The following is a 21,399-nucleotide window of genomic DNA, read 5'->3' as shown; positions in this document are numbered from 1 at the left end:
TTTTTTTTTATTGATTATTTAACCATTGCTTCAAGATTTTCCTTCTCATTTCCACTGCAGCCACAGACATCAAGGCCATACTTAAGCCACACAAATTCTCAGCGCTGAACCATTTCCATCATTTGAAATTTTGAAATTCTCTTCTCTGATGATAATTTCCCAATACCACCTATACTCTTTAACCTTATTATCATCTCTTATTCATTGACCCACCTTTATTCTCCCAATTGATCTCCTCACTCTGCCTTCATTTGCCTGTATTCCCAGCCTTGACCCCATGGTCTTCTATTTTAGGATTTAATTCAATTTAGCCCTGGAATCATTTGCTCCTCTGACTGCCTATTACTCTAACCTATGAATTTCTCATTAATTTCTATCACCTGATTTCTCCCTTCTTGTTCCTTGGGCTTCTGAACATCACTGGGAAAAGGCACAAAACTGAACTGATTTCACTCACGATAAAGTCATGGCTCTTATCTAATTGATTTCAAGCTGGAGGATACCTCAAAGGACATTTAGTCTGACCCCCTCATAGGCTAGATAAGGCAAATAAGACCCAGGGAAGTTAAATAACTTGCCAAAATCACAGGGAATGACCATCAGAGGGTAAGATTTGAATAGAGGCCAGTGTTTTTCGACTGCCTCATTTTACTCTAGCCTTACACAACTTGTTATTTTATTGCCAAGAGGGATCAATGCAGACCTTTTCTTTTCTCCTCTTATCCCCACCAGTACCATATCACATGTTTTGAGAAAATGAGCTAGCCTTCTAGTTCACTGAGAAAACTGAGGCCAGCTCTCATGAATGAATGTAGCTTTCCTCTATTCTTCAAACTTCAACATTATCATTCCTTCTTTCCTCTTTCCTTATAGTCATGGAAGAGGAGTTGTCTCTTCTCCATAAAACTTCTCTCTAGCTGCACCTTTGATCTTCTTCCCTACCTCTTTGCTCCTTACTCCAGGAATCATGCCTTCTCCCACACGAATCTTCAGTTCTTCCCTCACCACTGCTTCCATACTGTCTGCCCACAAACATACTCTAGTCTCTCTGTTTCTGTTTCTTAAAAAAATTCCTCCAGCATCTCATCTATAGTCTCCTTTTCACTGTTGAACGTCTTGAAAAAGTTATTACTCTCAGCTAGTGCCTCCCCACCCTACCACCACCTAAAATAGTGAACAAGTCAGCCAATAAGCATTGATTAGCACTTTCTATGAGCCAGACATTATGCTAAACATTGAGGATACGAAGAAAGAAAAAAGTTCCTACACTCAACTTTGAACTACTCAAATTCTTCACTCTCCACTCTTGTATTCTTATAGTCAGCTAGGTGGAGAGACCACTGCGTCTGGAGTCAGGAAGACCTGAGTTCAAATCTAGCTTCAGATACTTCCTAGCAAATCACTTAACCTGCTCAATAAAATGGCGATAATAATAGTCCTTCCCTCACAGCATTGGTAAAGTGCCTGGTGCATACTAGGCACTTAATAAATGTTTATTTCCTTCTTTTCATGTGTGTACTCTGGTGGCTCCTGATCATTCAGGGAGCTCTGTGGCCTTCATGCTTCTGCTCATAGACCTTTCCCTGGAATACTCTTCTTCCCTCTTTATCTGTCAAATCTTTACCTAACCTCTGAAGGTCATTTAAAAGACTATCACCTTCTGAATGAAATCTTCCCTGATCTCTTAATCAATAATAACTGTCTCCTGCTATCATTTTAGCCAATCTGCTAGGCGTGAGGTGGTACCTCAGAGTTGTTTTGATTTGCATTTCTCTAATTATTAGAGATTTAGAACACTTTCTCATGTGCTTATTGATACTTTTGATTTCTTTATCTGAAAATTGCCTATTCATGTCCCTTGCCCATTTATCAATTGGGGAATGGCTTGATTTTTTATATAATTAATTTAGCTCCTTGTATATTTGAGTAATTAGACCTCTGTCAGAATGTTTTGTTATAAAGATTTTTTCCCAATTTGTTGTTTCCCTTCTGATTTTGGTTGCATTGTTTTCCCTTGTACAAAAACTTTTTAATTTAATATAATCAAAATCATTTATTTTACATTTTGTAATTTTCTCTAACTCTTGTTTGGTTTTAAAATCTTTCCTTTCCCAGAGATCTGACAAGTATACTATTCTGTGTTCACTTAATTTACTTATAGTTTCCTTCTTTATATTTAAGTCTTTCACTCATTCTGAATTTATCTTGGTGTAGGGTGTGAAATGTTGATCTAAACCTAATCTCTCCCATATTGTTTTCCAATTTTCCCAGCAGTTTTTGTCAAATAGTGGATTTTTGTCCCCAAAGTTGGACTCTTCGGGTTTATCATACACTGTCTTGCTGACATCACTTACCCCAAGTCTATTCCACTGATCCTCCCTTCTATCTCTTAGCCAGTACCATATTGTTTTGATGACAGCTGCTTTATAGTATAGCTTAATATCTGATACTGCTAAGCCACCTTCCTTCACGTTTTTTTTTTCATTATTTCCCTTGGTATTCTTGATCTTTTGTTCTTCCAAATAAACTTTGTCATAGTTTTTTCTAATGTAGTAAAAAATATTTTTGGTAGTTTGATAGGTATGGCACTAAATATGTAAATTAATTTGGGTAGAATGGTCATTTTTATTATGTTAGCTCGTCCTACCCATGAGCACTCAATGTTTTTCCAATTTTTAGATCTAGTTTTATTTTTTTGGAAAGTGTTTTGTAGTTATGTTCGTATAATTCCTGTATTTGTTTTGATAGATAGATTCCTAAGTATTTTATATTGTCTAGGGTGTTTTTAAATGGTGTTTCTCTTTCTACCTCTTGTTGCTCTAATGTGTTGGAAGTAATGAATGTTGGAGGGGATGTGGCAAAATTGGGACATTAATGCATTGCTGGTGGAGTTATGAATTGATCCAACCATTCTGGAGGGCAATTTGGAACTATGCCCAAAGAGCGATAAAAGAATGTCTGCCCTTTGATCCAGCCATACCATTGCTGGGTTTGTACCCCAAAGAGATCATAGATAAACAGACTTGCACAAAAATATTTATAGCCGCGCTCTTTGTGGTGGCAAAAAAACTGGAAAGCAAGGGTATGCCCTTCAATTGGGGAATGGCTGAACAAATTGTGGTATATGTTGGTGATGGAATACTATTGCGCTCAAAGGAATAATAAACTGGAGGAATTCCATGTGAACTGGAAAGACCTCAAGGAATTGATGCAGAGTGAAAGGAGCAGAGCCAGAAGAACGTTGTACACAGAGACTGATACACTGTGGTAAAATCCAATGTAATGGATGTCTGTACTAGCAGCAATGCAATGACCCAGGACAATTCTGAGGGATTTATGGAAAGGAACACTATCCACATTCAGAGGAAGAACTGCAGGAGTAGAAACACAGAAGAAAAACAACTGCGTGGACACTTGGGATGATGAGAATATGATTGGGGATGTAGACCTGAAAAGACCACATCCATGTAACTATCAATAATGTGTAAATAAGTCTTGACTGACCACACCAGTGGAAATTTGAATTAGCTACAGCGGGGGGAGGGGGTGGTTTTGGGGAATGGGGGGGTGAAGGGGGTGAAGGGTAAAGTAAAAACATGACTTATGTAACCAGGGAAATTTTTTCTAAAAATAAAACATTATTTAAAAAAAGAAGTAAAAAAAAAAATAACTGTCTCCTACAGACCTTACACAGTATTTTGTTTTATAACTGCCTAGAGTGGCTGCCATGAAACATCATGTTTTATCATTACATCAGCTATCAATCCTCCTATTTCCCTATAAATTCCATAAGAGCAAAGACTGTGTCTAACTTTCTTATTTCTCTCCCAGAACTTAAAACAATCTTCTAAATAAATAGTTATTTGATAAATACTTAAGTTGCTGTGAAGAAAGCACTTTGTCAATGCTGCTGCTCTAAAACAATGTGGGTTATTATGAATTTTCAATAATATAAATGATCACTTAATAATATGGTCACTAATAATAATATGAACTGTACAGATTGTACTTATGTATAATGATACAAGTCAGTTAGCTTCATTTACCTTAGTTTCCTCAACTGTAAAATGGACTGGAGAAGAAAATGGCTAACCCCAAACGAAGTCACTAAGAGTCAGATATGACTGAAAAATGACTGAACAACAACAACAAATGATAATACAAGGTAAAGTACAAAACATTCTGCATACCATATAGACCTTGTGGATCCAGTGTGAAACCAACATGACTTTCCCTTTTGATACCTTCTGGCTGAAATATATAAGGACAAAAACAGATTTCAGAAGAAAATTGATTATAGAAGATGTGTTAATCTGGAGGATTAAATAAAAATCAGTGGAATTTTAGCCAGGAGAAGACTTGTGGGATATATTATCTACCTCTTCAACTATCTGAGGGGCTACTATAAGGAGAAAGGAGTTATAGACTTGTATTAATAGGTTTCAAAAAGTAGAATTTGGATCAATGAGGTGAAAATTACAGGCATGCAAATGTCTCTTTCATAATAAAGAAAGACTTCCTAATCAAGTTTTCCATTGGTCAGATGGGTTTCTATTCATGTTATGACATAGTTTCCAGAATCCTCTTCATTGAATCAGTCCCTTTGTCCAGGAATAGGAGGAGAGATGAATTTGTGTGTGGCTACGGCAAACAGATCAGAGGAGTGAGCATTTGTGCAAACTGAGAAATGGTATTTCTATATTCTATAATTTAGAAGTGAGAGAAACCTTACAGATCTGTCCTGTTTGTGCTTCCTATAATAATTACAATGCCAAATTTATTATATATATATTCTTTAAAAGCAAGTGTCATAAAAGAGAGATGCATTGTTTATGCAATCCTTTTCATGTTCTACTTCAAGGAAATGCTCTCTGTGGAAGGAAGTTATTTGTCAAATTCTAAAAAAAAGTTAAACTCGATTTCTTCTCTATAAAATGAGAATAGATAACACTTGTCAGGTGTATGGGTTGGCTTAAATGTGTTTTTGAGTTCTTGTCCAAGCCTTCTGTTTTACAAATGAGAAAACAATCTAAGCCAGTGATGGTGAACCTATATAACAGGAGCCAAAGATGACATGCAAAGTGATCCTTGTGGGGCCACCCCCCCCCCCCAGAGTTCATTACTAGAAATGCAGAGGGTCTCTGGAGGAGCTGCTCCTCTCTCCCTCTCCACCACACTTGATGACATCTTTGTACATTCCCCACCCCTCTACCCAGCAGCCCAAGGGGAGCCCACAGTGGGTAAGGTGGGTGGCTCACAGGTGGCAGAGCTGGAGGGGAGCAAAGTGCTCAGGCCACTCCTCTCCCCTTCTTTCACTGAGGACACTCCTCACTTCACCTATCCCTCTGTCCAGTACTCCAATGGGAGTGCTTCCTCCCTCCCCTGTGTGGGATAAGGGGGGACAGGGCCTACCCAGCATGTGGGGGGGCAGCCATGACTGAGATCTGGGGGGCAGGCACTCCATCTCTAAAAGGTTTGCCATCACTGGTCTAAGCAATTAACATCCTCAGGTCATTGGTAGCAGGGACAGGATTTAACTCCAGGTCTAGAGCCTCTAAAATCTGTGCTCTTTCTCCTTTATAAGAATCTGAATCTGATTCACTAAAAAAGTTATAACTTCAGGGGTTATTTTCACCAGGAAATTAGAAATAGCACAACTACCTTATATTTGAAACTTTAAGCTGATTAGAAGGAAGCATGGAGAATCTCAGTGCCATTTCTCTCACTAATTGGAAGTCACTATGTGTTTTGGGATAATTTATCTGCCTCCACTGAGCCTCAGTTTCCTGATTTGTCAAGTGGAAATAACAATGCCTGAGCGGTCTACTTCAAGGAGCTTTGGCGGGCCTAAAATGATATCACAGTTACAAGATAACTTTGAAAATATTAATAGAACAATATCTATACCATATAACATGTGTTCATTAGATGATATGTCATAAATTATCAAAAAATATAACTATATGAAAGTAAAAAAATATTTTAAAAATGCAACCATTTTCCTTACCACCACTCGTAAGGTTTTCACCAAGATTTCTTTTCCATATGGAGTGTTTAGCGTGAAGTTGATAGTATGAAGACCCAATTCTAATGGTAGAATATTGAACATAACTGATTGAATAGAAGAACCATCTATATTCTTCAAAATGCACTTAGTATGCTTTATTCCCTGATAATGAGATGAGGAACTTGCAGCCAGACAGATTCCTTCACCGACAGACATTTGAACACAGAACTGAAATATTAAAGATAAGGAATTGTATTAATGCATTAGCCAGATATTTTGAATTAACAATAAGAATTCCTCCTTTTGTTCATAGTATTTACATAATGAGACCATGGTCTAAATAATTTACAGAGATAATATGTTAATCATTCAGTAATAAGATGTTATTGTACCATGAGAAATTATGAAAGAGATAATTTCAAAGAATCCTGGCAAGCATGGACTGATGTGGAGTAAAATATGTAGAACTGGAAGGACAATTTATACAATAACATAAACATCAAAAATAAAAACAACTTTGAAAGACTTAACAACTCTAGTCAAAGCAGTAACCAACCATGTCTCTATGAGTACTTGGATGATGCTTGCTATCAATTTCCTGGTAGAGAAATATCTGATTCAATATGAGAAGGAAAAGACAGTAATAATGGAGATGTCCACAAAAGAAGAAAATAATTTAAACAGTTGAGAAAGTGCATAGAGGAGATGAAATAGAAGTTCAGAATGAAGTTCAGTCAAGAAGGTCAATTTTGAGAGAAATAGATTAAATTTGTTGTGTGTATATTTAAAAAGTAAGTGGTATAGAATACAGATTCAGTTTCATGTGAAATCTCTTTTGTGTTCCACTTTGTAAATAGAAATATTCATTTTGGGTGATGTTAAGTTTAGAACAGAAAATTTAAAAATCTGCATGAAGATTATTCAATTCAACTCAGTTCAGTTTCACAAACATTGAGCACCTACTATATAGAATATTTTTTGTTGCTCACTCTTTTGTAGTCACATCCAACTCTTTGTGACCCCATTTAGGGTTTTCTTGGTGAAAATGCTAGAGCAGTTTGTCATTTCATTCTCCAGTTCATTTATTGTTGAAGAAACCAAGGCAAACAGAGTTAAGTGACTTGCTCAGGGTCACACAACTAGTTAGTGTCTGAGGTCAAATTTGGATTGAGGAAGATGAGTCTTCCTGACTGCAAGCTCAGAGTTGTATGCACTGCCACTTTGCTGCCTATTTAGAATATACTATATGGTGTTGAGCAAACACCCATTAGGCTTAAAATGAAAAGACTTGAGTTAAGACCAGGCTCTGACACTTACTCATGTGACCTTAAACAAGTCACTTCCTTTCTCTTATCTTCAGTTTACTCATCTATAAATTGAGTTTCCCACTTGTCATAGATGTAGGGTGACCTAGATGGGCCCTGAAGTCCCTTTTACTCTGAAATTCTATGGATAGAGAATCAGAGTCTCAGAGGAACATAATGATTTATCCACAGTCATTAAGCTAGTTATAGAACTCAGACCAGAGCTTAGAATTCAAGAATCGAAACCGTAGAATAATAATCCTTCCCATGTGTAGAGTCTAGTTTATAATATTGCTGTTAAATCTCTTATCTCATTTGACTCTCACATTGATCATGTGTGGGATGAGTACCCATTTTACATACTAAATAGAACTCATTCAGTTCTTGTTTGTTTGTTTTTAACAGGGGAGGGGAAAACTGACACCTGGGAGATTAAATACCTTGTCTGTGAGCACATTGTTAAGAAACGGAAAAATCAGGATTCAAACCCACTTTCCTTGATTGTAGGTCAAGTGCTTTCTCTATTCTACTGTACTGTCTCTTTTATAACACTTTAAACATACTCTGGAACACTGGAATTGAAGACAGTTAAGGATAATTGTGTCAGAGAAATGCTAACTCAGAAGAGATCTGGAGAATACCACTAGAGGCAAGCATAGAGGTACGGTTGAATGTCGTTCTTTTCTTCCTAGAAAACATCCAGGACACAATTTACAATAGCCACGTACAGTATATCTCTTCCAAAGGCCAAAGTTAAAAATTCTTTGGGTCAAATAGGAAGTGCAGAGGAGGGGTAGACCTAGGCTCCCCAACTCTCAGAAGCTTGGAAGAGTCCTTCCGTGTCCTTTTCATCTATAGTTATAATCCCTTCTCACCTTCATGTCAGAACTTTTGTAGTTGTAAACTGTCCCCTTTACTTGAATCTGTTCTCCTCGCACCACAGAGTAGGGAATCTGCATCTCCAAAAAGATGTCTTTCAATACTTTGATCTGGAGTGGTTCAGCAACACATATACCTAAGAAAAGAAACAGAACCCATAACAGCCATCTTAGGGAACACAGAACATATTATTGATTCGAAAACATTTTACAAATGGTTCACTTTAATATTAGTAATTTTATTACTAACTTATATTGTAAATAATATCAATATATTCTATATCAATTATTTAGTAACAAAATTATGTGATATGTTATATCATATGTAACATAAAATTTAGTAATAATTTTAAATAATTAGCATTTTAATAGCATCTGATGGTTTACAAAGCACTTTACATATGTTATCTCATTTGATCCTTGTAATCATCCTATGACATAGGTACTATAATTATCCCCATTTTACAGATGAGGAAACAGAGACTTGGAGGAATTAAGCAATTTAATGAGATTCATACAACTATAGCTAGGTCTTGATTAGTGTGAACAAAAATTCATATGTATGGTCATGTGTATTCAAAATTGTACTATCTGAAGTTAAATCATGAAAAATATAGCAGCTGGTTCCAGTCCAATGGAAATATAAGTGTCTGAGGCAGAATTTGAACTGACATCTTTCTGGCAATGACATGACACACTCTATCTAATGTACCATGGAGCCGATTTCAATATTTAAAGAAGAAAGTCCAGCCATGTTTCTCTCTCCATTGTCCCCATATCTCTGAGATTTTTATTTGGTGACACCTATTTTACTAATTTCCAGAATATTTGACTTGAATTGCACTGTAGTGGTCATTTCCAATATTATGGAAAAGGCATTACAGAAAGAACAATTAGAAGAAGGACTTCCAACTCACCATGAGGTTCCTCAAAGTATCAAGAAGGAAAGAGTGCTGTACTTAAAAGGGTCAGCTCTTATCTCTAACACTTAATAACTATATGACCTTGGGAGAGCCATTTTATTTTTATTTTGAGTTTTTTCTTCCATAAAATTGGAATAATGATCCCTCCCTAGTTGTTGTGAAGCTCTAATAAGATACTGTATGCAAAGTGCTTTATGACTATAAAGTATGAAAGGAATGAGGAAAGTTGAATCAGAGCATCTCATCTCCTGACTATGACTATTTTTTAAAAATGGACATAGGCCAGAAACAAAGGGAAAATAGAAGTAAATGTGAAATTATTTTAAGTTAAAGTAATTTAAAAAGTAATTTTGCAATTTAAAAAGTAGTTGCATATGTGTGTACATATGCATATATACTTAGACATATCCATATGTCCTTTTCTTTTACCAAACCATAAATAATTTGGATTTTGGTTAAGGCATGATTTTAGCCCTTGGTTCATTTGAATGTTTTTATTAATGATGATTATATTTATAATATAAATTACTTTTAAAATAACTGTTACGTGTTATATAGTCAGATATTACTATCCAAGAAAAAAATGACAAGTTATGTGATAACAAAGATACACCCCCTCAGGTCCAAAGGAAATTAGATAAAGCTGCTTACCTTTGTCTGAAATGCCAATAGCTTGAATCTCCCAGGATGTTATAGAGTCAGGAAGGGTCAATGGAAATTTGTACCTGAAGGTTCAAATGTTTCATGACATTCCTGTAGAATAGAAACTTAACTATCTGTAGCCCAACTTGCCAGGGCTGTCAGGTACGTAGAGTTTTGCTGCCTTCCATTAAAAAAAAAACTATAAACAGACAAGTTCATACCAAGGATTTATTTTAAAAGGAAAAAAAAACCTTCTAGGTCAAAGTTCTAGACTCAGAATATTTTCAACTCATTCTCCTAAATTTTTTCTATCTTCATTTCTATTGTGGTTTATAATGTGTTCCTTTTCAGAAGGTTGGCTTGAGAGTCTCCACAGTCAAATACGTGTGTGTGTGTGTGTGTGTGTGTGTGTGTGTGTGTGTGTGAGAGAGAGAGAGAGAGAGAGAGAGAGAGAGAGAGAGAGAGAGAGAGAGAGAGAGAGAGAGAGAGAGAGAATAAAACTCTTACCTTATATCTTAGAATGAATTGATTTTAAGAAAGAAGAGCAATAAGGGCTAGGCAATTAGAGTGAAGTGACTTTAATTAACTCTAAGTAACCCTTGTCCTCTGGACTCCAGACCTGGTGTTCTATCCACTGTGCTACCTAGTTTCCCCAATCAAATTAATATTAAAGAATATTTGGTATCATCTACTTGCTACAGGCAGGGAAATGGAATGCTACATTTTGGTCATCCTCTCAACCACTTGGGATGAAAGACTGAATTTCCCAATGAAACCTGAGTGAACAAGAAACAATGAACAGAATACAGTATCTTCCTTACATTTCAGTTAAATGAAATTTTGTTTGACTTGCACTTTTTGGGAAGGAAATTTCCTCTTTTTATCTAAATTACAAAGGGAGACAATTAGACATACAAAGATGAAGTCCAGTGTTATAGAAAGAGCACAAAATGAGGAACAAAGAAATCTGGTTCTAACTTAATTTCTGCCTTTAATTCATGAAGGCAGTATGTGCAGTATGACTGATTTGGATTCAAAAAGACCTGTGTTCAAATTCCACCTTAAAAACTTACTTGCTATGCAATCCTGGGTGAATCACTTAACTTCCTTGGGCAATATTTCCTTTATGAGAGGGCTGGACTCATTGACCTTTAAGATCCTTTTTAGCTATAAACTTATGATCCTATGAGTACTATGACTCAGAGAAAGCAATTTTGCCTCTAAAACCTCAGTATCCCCATTTGTAAGACAAAGGAATTAAAGTACATAATCTTTAATGTCTCTAACAATCTATATTCTATGTTGTAACATTCTATTTTCTAAGGCACTTTCTAGCAATCACAATATATGTTCCAAGGTCCCTACTGATTTGATATTCTATCTATGAATTCACAGTAAAAGAAAGTTCACTGTTAGAAAATTTGTGTTAGCAGCACCAGGCTATAAACCTGAGCTGGGTATAAAAATGGGGTCACTAAATTGAACATAGGGATTCCTGTGGGCTGTATATTGACTTAGAAAACTACATGTTATCATTATCTATGTTTTATTATATTTTTATTCATTTTGTAAAAGATTTCCCAATTACATTTTAATCTGGTTTGGGTCACACTCAGGAGGTGATTCTCTCCTCCAAGAGACACTAAAAGTGTTATAATGGCCCAGATGCTTTACATTGTTATCTTGACCCCAAATTATTTGAATGAAGGGAAAATGTATTTTTTAAGAAAGCATATTGTAAGGGCATCTAGGTGGCTTTGTGGATAATGAGCCAAGTCTAAAAAAGGGAGGTCCTGAGTTCAAATGTGACTGTAGATATTTCCTAGGTCTCTAACTCTAGGCAAGTGATGTAATCCCCATTGCCTAGCCCTTACCATTCTTCTGCCTTGAAACTAATATTGAGTATCAATTCTGAGAATGAAAGTCAAGTTTCTTCTTTTAAAGTATATTAGAAATGGAATATCACTTTTTATTATCAAAAGAACTACTGATACATTCTTTATGGCAATGACTTTCCAGTTTTTTGGACATTATACTTAGTGGTCTTCTAATATTTTTAAAAGTAAAATCAAAATAGTACAATACCTTAAACGAACATTGAGGACTTCCCATAACCAACTTTCGGGAAAATAGCTTCGAATTTCTGGCTTGCCAATCTCCATCAAAGCTTTAATATCTAAAAAGTGTAGATTTAGTATATGTAACAATAGATTAATATATATCACACATAGATATGACTTATTAGACTTCATCTTTTTTTGATTTTTAGTCTTAATTTTTCTGTAACAGAAGTCATTTATTTAGTATCAAAATAAGATGATAAATTTTAAAAGGCATGTTCAACAAATCAAATGTATTTTCTAGCAATACTTCATATTTAAGAAATACGATCATTTTGAAATTTGAATAAATACATTCATATATGCCTGGAACAATTCCAACACTATCTACTTCATGATGTTGGCATAATACTTTTCCTTTTAGACAAAGACATCCCTTCATAGTATATCCAAAAATGGAGGACACCTACTGTAAGTACCTTTGTTTCTCTAATTCTGTATCTCAAAATTCCCTGTTCCTCATGCTTTGTTTCAGACTTGGTGGAAAAGGTAACCCCTCCATTTTTTTTTGACAAAGCTAACCACTTTGCCTGTCTCCCAATATCATCCCTTCCAAACTCTTCCAGACATTTGCCCCTTAAACTATCACCTCTCTCTCAATATTCATTTTTTCTTGTATCTGCTAACTTCTTAACACATTCTTCTTTCTAATAAAATTTACTGACTTCCATCTCTTGCCTCCATGTTTTTGTGTACGATCTATCCCTCTTCACTTCCATCTATTAAATGATTCCCAAGTGGGTGCCACCGCCCCCTGGTGGGTGCTGCAGTGATCCAGGGAGGGTGGTGATGGCCACAGGTGCATTTGTCTTTCCTATTAATTGCTATTAAAATTTTAAAAAAAATAATTTCCAGGGACGCTAAGTAATATTTTTTCTGGAAAGGGGGCAGTAGGCCAAAAAAGTTTGGGAACCACTGATAGATAAAAAAAAAAAAAACACCAAAAGATGTGTTAAGTGATCTGAGGCACAGAGCTGGTGAAGGTCAGATTAGAGCAAGACAACAATGTCATTTACTACCTGAATGACATTGAACAAGTCAGCAGATCATAATATCTCAGGATCATGCATATAGAGCTAGAAGGAATCTCAGAGACTATCTAGTCCAACCCTTTCATTTTAGAGATGAGGAAACCCAGCTCCAGGGACTTAGGTGATTTGACTAAGGTCAAAAAATGAAAGCATCAGAGGTAGGATTTCAACTCATTTATTCAAACTCCATCCAGAAGTCTTTCCAGTTTGAGTCTCATTTTCTTCATCTATAAAATGGAAATAATAACATCTCGCCTATCTACTTTTTAGGTTTGATTCAAGAAATAAACTAAATAAGATGTTTATAAAAGTTTTTTTGTGACCATGCAGTGATATACAAAAGTAAGATACCATTACTGATAACCTATTTCTAAGGTCTGTGTTAGTTTTTTGCTATTGTTAGGATTATCATAATCATTACTTTTATCTTCATGACATCTGTATGCTTCCAACTCTGAGCTTAAAGTGATTATAAAATTTTTTAACTTACAATTCCTTCCCAATATCAAATTTTTATGAGTGGATTCAGAACGTATTTGTGATGCCAATTGACAGCAACTCTTGAATGCTTCCACGCAAAACTTTCCCTCTTTAACTCTCTCAAGCCGTTGCTCACAGGTCTCATGGGTCTTTTGGGCTCCATCATGGCAGCACATCCGAACACGCCAGTGTTTGTACTGAGCAGCTGTAATCAATAACAGATGTGCCCTTATTGAATTCCTTTCAATGCATTCATTATTTTTTTAATTAAAACCCTTACCTTTAGTCTTAGGATCAATAATGAATATTGGTTCCAAGGCAGAAGAATGGCAAGGGGTGGTAAGAGCTAAGCAATAGGGTTTAGGTGACTTGTCCAGGGTCACACAGCTAGGAAGTGTCTAAGACAAAATTTGAACCCAAGATCTCCCATCTCTGGACCTTGCTCTTAATCTACTAAGGAATCTTGCCACCCCCTCAATGTACTCTTAATTAAACTGCTATACACATGTATTCCTAACCAGAAAAACTGGTGCCAAACATAAATAGAACTGCTCCTAGGAGATTCTGGCTCAAGGCAAATTTCACCATGTGCTGTCCCATGATTCTCCCCATTTCCACCCTAGGACCTTTCATGATCTTCTCCCAACATCCATCTTGGTAACATTAAGCTTAAACATGCAAAGAACCATAAAAAAGACAGCCTGATGGGATGGTTAGAAAGTAGTAATGGTACGACAACACTGGAACATTTAGGAACATCCAGACATCAGAGGACAGCTTCACCTGATCTCTTCCTATCCCTACTCTGACACCTGGACTTAAGAAGTAGCAAAAGTCATAACTATCAATGTAGCCTGAGGATTCTGTGGTTTAGCTGTTGCTCTGGTGCTCCATCCTCAGACTGCTGTTCTGGATCTTCTTGGATTTAACCCAGAGAAAGGAAGAAGCCAAGGACTAGTCCAGCATTCTCTGATTCTTTAATTTCTGTCACTGATTTGGCTCAGTTTTCAGACAACATCAAGACAAACAGAATTAGAAAAGTGACCAATTAAATCATAATTAGATGAAGGTTTGGTGATGAATGCAGCATATCTGAGATCATTTGGCAAGTCTCATAACTCTTTGAAAGGTTCCAGAATTTTTTGCCTACCACTTTGGAAAGGGGAGATAGGGACAGAGAGGCCTTTCTCACCAGCAGATGCATATACTTTGCCTGATTGGATCTGGACCCAAAACAAAGGTCCCAGTGGAGTTGCTAGTAACCTTGTCCTGATGCTGTTTTTCTTCCTAACATGGAAGAAGGAAAGGGAAAGGAAGAGGAAAAGGAGGAGGATATTGTATGTTTTATTATTAGCACCCTTAGGAAGGTTTGTAGAGTTATGGTCTAAGGAGATATTTTCTTAGTCTTCCTAGGTAGTTGAAAAATCTATTTTAAGACTCATCTTCACTTATAGAGTAAAGTAAAGGGTGTGTGTGGGTGTGGAGGATGTGTGAGTGTGTGTATAAGGGAGAGAGGAAAAAGAAGGAGGAGGAGGAGGAGAAGAATGAGAAGAAGAGGAAAGGGAAGAGGGAGAAGAGGAAGGAGGAGAAGGAGGAGGAGGGAAATCAGAAGGAAGAGAAAAAGGAGAAGAAGAAGAAAGAAGGAGGAGAAGAAATTTCAATCAAAGAAGGATTGACCAAATCTGGAAGGTCCTTAATATAACAAGGAAACTCCATAGTGTAGACAAGGGGTTGGCATGGGAGGATCTCACTCAGGTGTGTCTTATTCATTTCTCAGCTCTGCCACAGGCACAGTGTAGCACAAATTTGAAAGGTGCTTAGAGTGTGTTTTATGTTGACTATATTAAGGGTCTGATAAACAGGAATCCTAGTATATTAATCTGTCCTAAATCCATGTTAATATCACTGTGGGAAGTATTTTAACAGTTTCTAAGGAATCTTCTTTTTCATGTATACAAATAAGAAGTGGGGGAAATATAATTTTAAAATATATCCAGTTCCTAAAATTATACAACCATAGTCTTTGTAATCCAATAAAATGTTCAGTGTACCTTTTTTTTCAAGTGCCTCCTGCAGTTCTCTCCTTGGTCTGAGTATTTCCTTACAAGGTGCATCTATTGTTTTTTGAGTTTTTTTAAAGATGGATGGAAGGAAAGAAAAACAATTTTAATACATTTTCCATGAAATTATCTATATTTCAAAGTCACATTCAATATTTGAGGCTAAGACTTGTTTTTCATCATGAAAAATTTTTATTACAGGAAAATACCCAAGTGTAGGTTGAGAATTATATTTTATTTTAAGTTAATTAATTAATTTGTTTATTGCTATAATAATGTCACAATATCTCAGACTTAGAGACATGGTTATGCTGGAGCCAGCTCAAACTGGCCCTCAAGTGTGCACATTTATATCCTGAAAATCAGCAAACATTTCAAACCAAGGTTTCATTTATTGATTTATTGAATTTCTAGCTTTAAAAAAGTGATAGAGAAAATGTTAATAATGCAAGTTATTCTTTTTTTTTTTTTTAAAGCCCTTGGCTCCAAGGCAGAAGAGTGGTAAGGGCTAGGCAATGGGAGTTGAGTGACTTGCCCAGGGTCACACAACTGAGAAGTATCTGAGGCCACATTTGAACCTAGGACCTCCCATCTCTAGGCTTGGCTCTCAATCCACTGAGCTACCCAGCTGCCCCCAGCAAGTTACTCTTAAAAGTGTGTCATAGGTCCATTTTTCCTCCAGAGAGTTAGTTCTTAATCATTGATCAGTAAAATTCTGCCTGGAAGAGACCTAGGAGATAAGCTGTGCCGGTCCATATCAGAATAGGAAACTCTTCTATAGTATCTCCAATAAGGATTTGTTAGGCCTTTTGCTTAAAACCTTCAGTTAAGAAGTATCCACTATATCCCAAGGCATTGCCTTGTCAGGAAGTTTTTCTTCATATTACTAAACTATGCCTGTCTTCATCTTCCACTCAGTATTTCTCATTCTGTGCCCTGGGACAATGTTAAATGCTGGAAGATAACTACCATGTACCTTTCCTCCTTGAACTGCCCTTCTTCAGGTTAAATAGCTCTACTTCCTTCAAGCAGTCATTGTACAGCATATTCTTTCTTGTCTCCATTATCATGAAACCAGTAGAACCAATAAGACTGTGATATATTAAAAAGAGAAATCTGAATGTAATCATAGAATAAATTATGGGCACATTACCATTTTCTTGTGTGACTTCTGTGTTAGTGTTGGTGAGAAATGTAAGTCCTGCTAAATGAAACACATCAGCACTGTTCTGACCTCCACCAGCACCACACCCCAGGTCACTTTTTTCAAAAACTCTCATTACCTATAACAGGAAGGAAGAATCATGAGCTGATTTTAATTTTAACAGGGGGAATTTCATAGATTCTGAAAACTTAGAATTAGAAAGAACTTCAGAAATTGTTTAATCCACTTTTCAGATATGGAAACTGAGGTCCAGAGAGTTGAAGTATCTTATACAAGGGAATACAGAGTATCTCAAAAGCCTTAGTTTAGTTTTAAGCTTTATTTGGCTTTAATAGCTAATTTTTATATTTATATTGATATCTACATATATGAATATAATAACAATGTAATATAAATTATGATATTAGAATAAATTTATTAGCTAACAAATCAAACTTTAAACTGAACTAAAAATTTTGGGCCCCCTGAATAACTCCCCAGTGTCAAGGCTAGAATCAGAACTGAGATATTCTGATTCCCAAGTGTATTCTTTTCTCATGGTGTCTTGCAAATTAGTAGCAAATGTTATTTATTCACATGAGGCTCTAAAGCAGGGGTCGGCAACCTTTTTGGCCATGAGAGCCATAAACACCACATTTTTTAAAATGTAATTTCGTGAGAGCCATACAGTGCTCACAGTGCGCGCTCCTGTAACAGCACCTGAAAAAAAAAAAAGGACTTTATGGCTCCTGCAGAAAGAGCCATATCTGGCCTTCAAAAGAGCCAGATATGGCTCGAGAGCCATAGGTTGCTGACCCCTGCTCTAAAGGCTTAGAATCTCAAGAAACCAGTAAGTCTCAAGAAAAGTATTAGGACTCTTAAGATGATGTCTACAGGCCTGCCTTTAATTCTCCCATTCAATTAATAGAACAAAACTACTGTTATATTGAAACTCTGAGAATTGTGAGTCTCACCTTGATTGACAAGGGAGACAGTTGGAGGCCATGAGGACAGGAGGAAAGGCAGTTGGCCTGAGGATATAAATACCCCTAACAGCCATCTGGGAGGATCTGTGGGTCTCTGCCTGTGGGGCATTGGTTCTCTCTGGATCTTCCTAGATCTTTAGGCATTTGAATCATCATAAGCTATTAGGTATCTGGGCCTGGGAGGTGAAGGGAGGAAGGGAGGTGACAAAGAAGAGGGAGGTGAAGGGTAAATATTTCCTGAAGGCTGTCAGGCTGACATACCACAAACTGATAATAAGGAAGCTGAGAGAAATCATCATATCTGTACCAACTGAGCAAATTGCTCTCTCTGGTTTGGCAGTGGCCAAGCTGAACCAGAGGGGTGTGAAGAACAATAGCCCAGCTTACTGAAACAATAGCCTGCAGTCCTGAGGGATTATTGATCATAGCTATTGGTGACAGGGTCTCCTATCCCCAATATGTTCCTGATTATTCCTTTCCCTATTTAACATCAATAGATAAAGTTTCATTAAGTACCTTCCTGAGTGGTCATTATATTAGGACCCTTGGGGAGGGAGCATCGCAGTCAAATGAACAATGTAATCCAAGGCTAATAGAGCCCACTATTAATAATCAATCCAACCCCAGGTGGGACCTGAAAGGGTTACTCATCCACATGACCATTAAGGGTCTTGCCTGGGCACTGTTACATTGAAATAGGAATTATATCATCTAGCAAAGGTGACTGAATTGGTGTTCCCCAGTCACCAGCTACCTAGGGGAATACAAAGACACAGCTTCCCTAACCAATATTCCCTAGAAGCATAGTAGCATTCAGAGAGTCCTATTTTTATAACACTACCATTTCCAGAAAGAAAAAAAACACCCTCAAAACAACAATCTATTTTTTCTTTAATTTTGAGCATAAGAATCTACTATTTGAGGAATTCACAGTATTTTATCCCAATAATAGATTATTTAAATAGAATGATAAAGCTAGAGAGAATCGTGGGTCACAGAATAGTAAAACTTAGAACATAAACCACAGAATTTTAGAACTTGAAAGAATCTTAGATAATCTAGCTTGAGTGACTAATTCCTTCTCTAAGCTGTAAAGTGAATATCTATTGCAGGGAGTAGTTTATAGCCCTAATACTTCCTTTGAGGCATAAAAAGGCAATATAGTAAAATGAATTGAAATTTGGGCCTATAATCAGGAAGAATGGATATTAAGTTAAACTTCTAAAACAAAAAATAGATGTGTGACTCTGGACAAGTCATTTTACCTTTCAGTTTCCCATACAATTCTCCAGAACTATAAGTTATAGATGAGTTGCCTGTCTTCTATCATCACACTGGATTTCAATACTGGGAGTTCACCACACTGAGGAAATAATGGGTCCAGAGCCCCTCCTCAAAAAGGAAACTTCCAGAATATACTTTCATTTCAAAAATCTTCTCTACTTCCCACTTTCATTTTTTAAAAAACCTTACCTTCCACCTTAGAATCAATACTGTATTGATTCTAGGAAGTATCTGAGGCTGGATTTGAACTCAGGTCCTCCCATCTCTAGATCTAGCTCTCAACCCACTGAGCAACCCAGCTACCCAGCTGCCCCACCTGCATTCCAATACTGAATCACCTTTCAGACTGATGCATAACCCCAGTCTAATAGAGAACAGACTTGTCTGTTAAAGTTCTCTGATTTATACTTTGAGCTAGAGAAATAATAAAAAAAAAAATTACATTTGTTAAAAAAGTTAGAAATAATAAAGGCCTTACTTAGTCCAACAGATGATTTACTTAAAAAGAAAAAATATTATAAAATTCTTGAAATCAAATTAATAGGAATTGGCATAAATGAATGATATCATTCAGTTTCCTGGATTATAATTATTCTGAGTTTCTTTTCAGGGAAGGAGGCATTCTTTTAGTTCTTTTAAGGATGAATTGTCCTGAGGAAAGTTATGTCAACATAGCTCACAAAAAATAGAACTTTGAGAGTTAATTTAATCAATGTTAAAATATAAGTGGGATTCTTCAGGACAAATAAATCTTACAATATATGAAATTATTTATGTTGTCAGGTATGGCCTTGCTTTAGTCTCACTTTGCTGTCAAGTCTATAAATGGCCTTTTAATTTTTACCCACAAATATCCTTTGTTTTCAGGTCTTTACTTTCAAAATGTCTTTATTTTCATAAGGGCTACAATTCTTTCTTCTTTCCTCCAAAAATTGTCAGATACAGTACTTTTCATTAAAGAATAACCTCTCAGATGGATTAGAATCTATTGGACTTCAACTGAGATAAAGAATCTCCTGATGTGGCCTATTCTTTTCATTTTATAGCTAAGGATGACTGGCCCTAAATCACACAGGTACTAAACATCGAACCTGATTTAACACAGTAGTTGGCACATAGTAGGTGCTTAATAAATATCGATTGATTTATTTTTTAAAAAAAGAATATCCCCTTCCATTCCTCATTCTCCACCCTTTCCTTAATTCCTGAGAAAGTTTGTGGGGCAGATTCCTGAATGTAGCAGATGACTCAGGTTCCTTCCAACTATATGATCTTATCTTAAAGAGTCCAAAAGGAGTGGCACAGTGGTTCAAGTACTAGAAGAGTCAGGAAGTCAAGTCAGGAAGACCTAAGTTTAAATCTGGCCTCAGTTACTTACTATCTGTGAACCTCTGGACAAGTCATGTAACTTCTCTCAGCCTCAGTCTCTTCTTCTATAAAATGAGGATAATAATAGCACCCACCTCCCAGGGTTATTGTGAGGATAAAATGAGATAGTATGAGAATATTTGTAAAGTGCTTCACAAACCTTAAAGTACTATATAAACTCTAATATTAGTTATTATGAAGAATTATTATTTTATTTTATTTCTGAAATACAGTTTTAAGCTCCTCTACAACCCCATGAATGATCCGGTATGATACTTTACTCTTTTCATATCCATGACTTTCTTGGGTTTTCCTTTGATTCCATAGATAGCAATATCCATAGCAGACAAAGCAACCCAGGAATTGTATTGGGTTACCAAATTCAGAGAGATGATCTGTCCAGGAGTGTATGCATTTTCATTTGACAGCTGAACCTGAAAGGTAATTTGAAACAAGAAAAGATTATCCATAAGAGGCCACATCTATTGGTAAGAACCATATCCATACACACAGGCTGGCCACTGAGATGTAGAGCTGACTTACCTGAAGAAAACAGACGTAGAGAGATTCCTTACCTGGAGGTTATTGCCACATTTTTCTTCCACATCTAACCAGACTGAGTCAGCTACTAATTCTGCCTGGTTTTCTCCTGTTACAAGGTAATAGACTAGAAGTCGGGCGGAAGGAATCATATCCTGAGTTACTGGAATGTTTAGACTTTGATAAGACAAATGTTCAAGCTTCTTTCTGGTCCCAAAGTTAACTATTTTGCCCTTGGATAAAACCTAAGAGAGAAACAAAATAAAGGTGGAGCTTTGGGAATAAGCCATTTGCAGGAAATTGTTCAAATGTTCAGAAACAGTCTTTGTTCAATTATTTTTTTTTTGTTTGTTTGTTTTTAAACCCTTGTACTTCGGTGTATTGTCTCATAGGTGGAAGATTGGTAAGGGTGGGCAATGGGGGTCAAGTGACTTGCCCAGGGTCACACAGCTGGGAAGTGGCTGAGGCCAGGTTTGAACCTAGGACCTCCTGTCTCTAGGCTTGTTCAATTATTTTTAAAGCAGAGATGACCAAAAAACAGTTCAACTAAATAAATGCACAGGACTGAGGTTCTCTCACTTTGTGCTTTAAATATCTGTCTGAAGTAGTCCACATTCTCCTAACTATTCCTT

The 21,399-nt window shown here is 36.4% G+C and overlaps 1 protein-coding gene across 1 annotated transcript in view; it reads right to left on the bottom strand.

The window, feature by feature from the left end:
- Nucleotides 1-21,399, bottom strand: part of C5 (complement C5) — a 163,900-nt gene that overhangs the window by 58,446 nt on the left and 84,055 nt on the right. Inside the window, exons 10-19 of the mRNA XM_044659769.1 lie at nucleotides 20,803-21,012; nucleotides 20,509-20,661; nucleotides 16,599-16,728; nucleotides 15,437-15,499; nucleotides 13,396-13,590; nucleotides 11,840-11,930; nucleotides 9,764-9,837; nucleotides 8,187-8,326; nucleotides 6,008-6,235; nucleotides 4,191-4,251 (exon numbers count right to left, since the gene is read on the bottom strand). Of these exons, the coding sequence (XP_044515704.1) occupies nucleotides 4,191-4,251; nucleotides 6,008-6,235; nucleotides 8,187-8,326; nucleotides 9,764-9,837; nucleotides 11,840-11,930; nucleotides 13,396-13,590; nucleotides 15,437-15,499; nucleotides 16,599-16,728; nucleotides 20,509-20,661; nucleotides 20,803-21,012 (1,345 nt within the window). The remainder of the gene's footprint in view (nucleotides 1-4,190; nucleotides 4,252-6,007; nucleotides 6,236-8,186; nucleotides 8,327-9,763; nucleotides 9,838-11,839; nucleotides 11,931-13,395; nucleotides 13,591-15,436; nucleotides 15,500-16,598; nucleotides 16,729-20,508; nucleotides 20,662-20,802; nucleotides 21,013-21,399) is intronic.

Source organism: Gracilinanus agilis, chromosome 2 (assembly GCF_016433145.1).
Source record: "Gracilinanus agilis isolate LMUSP501 chromosome 2, AgileGrace, whole genome shotgun sequence".
Lineage (NCBI taxonomy): Eukaryota > Metazoa > Chordata > Mammalia > Didelphimorphia > Didelphidae > Gracilinanus > Gracilinanus agilis.
The sequence above is the reverse complement of the archived record's forward strand: the minus strand, read 5'-3'. Positions and strand labels throughout refer to the sequence as shown.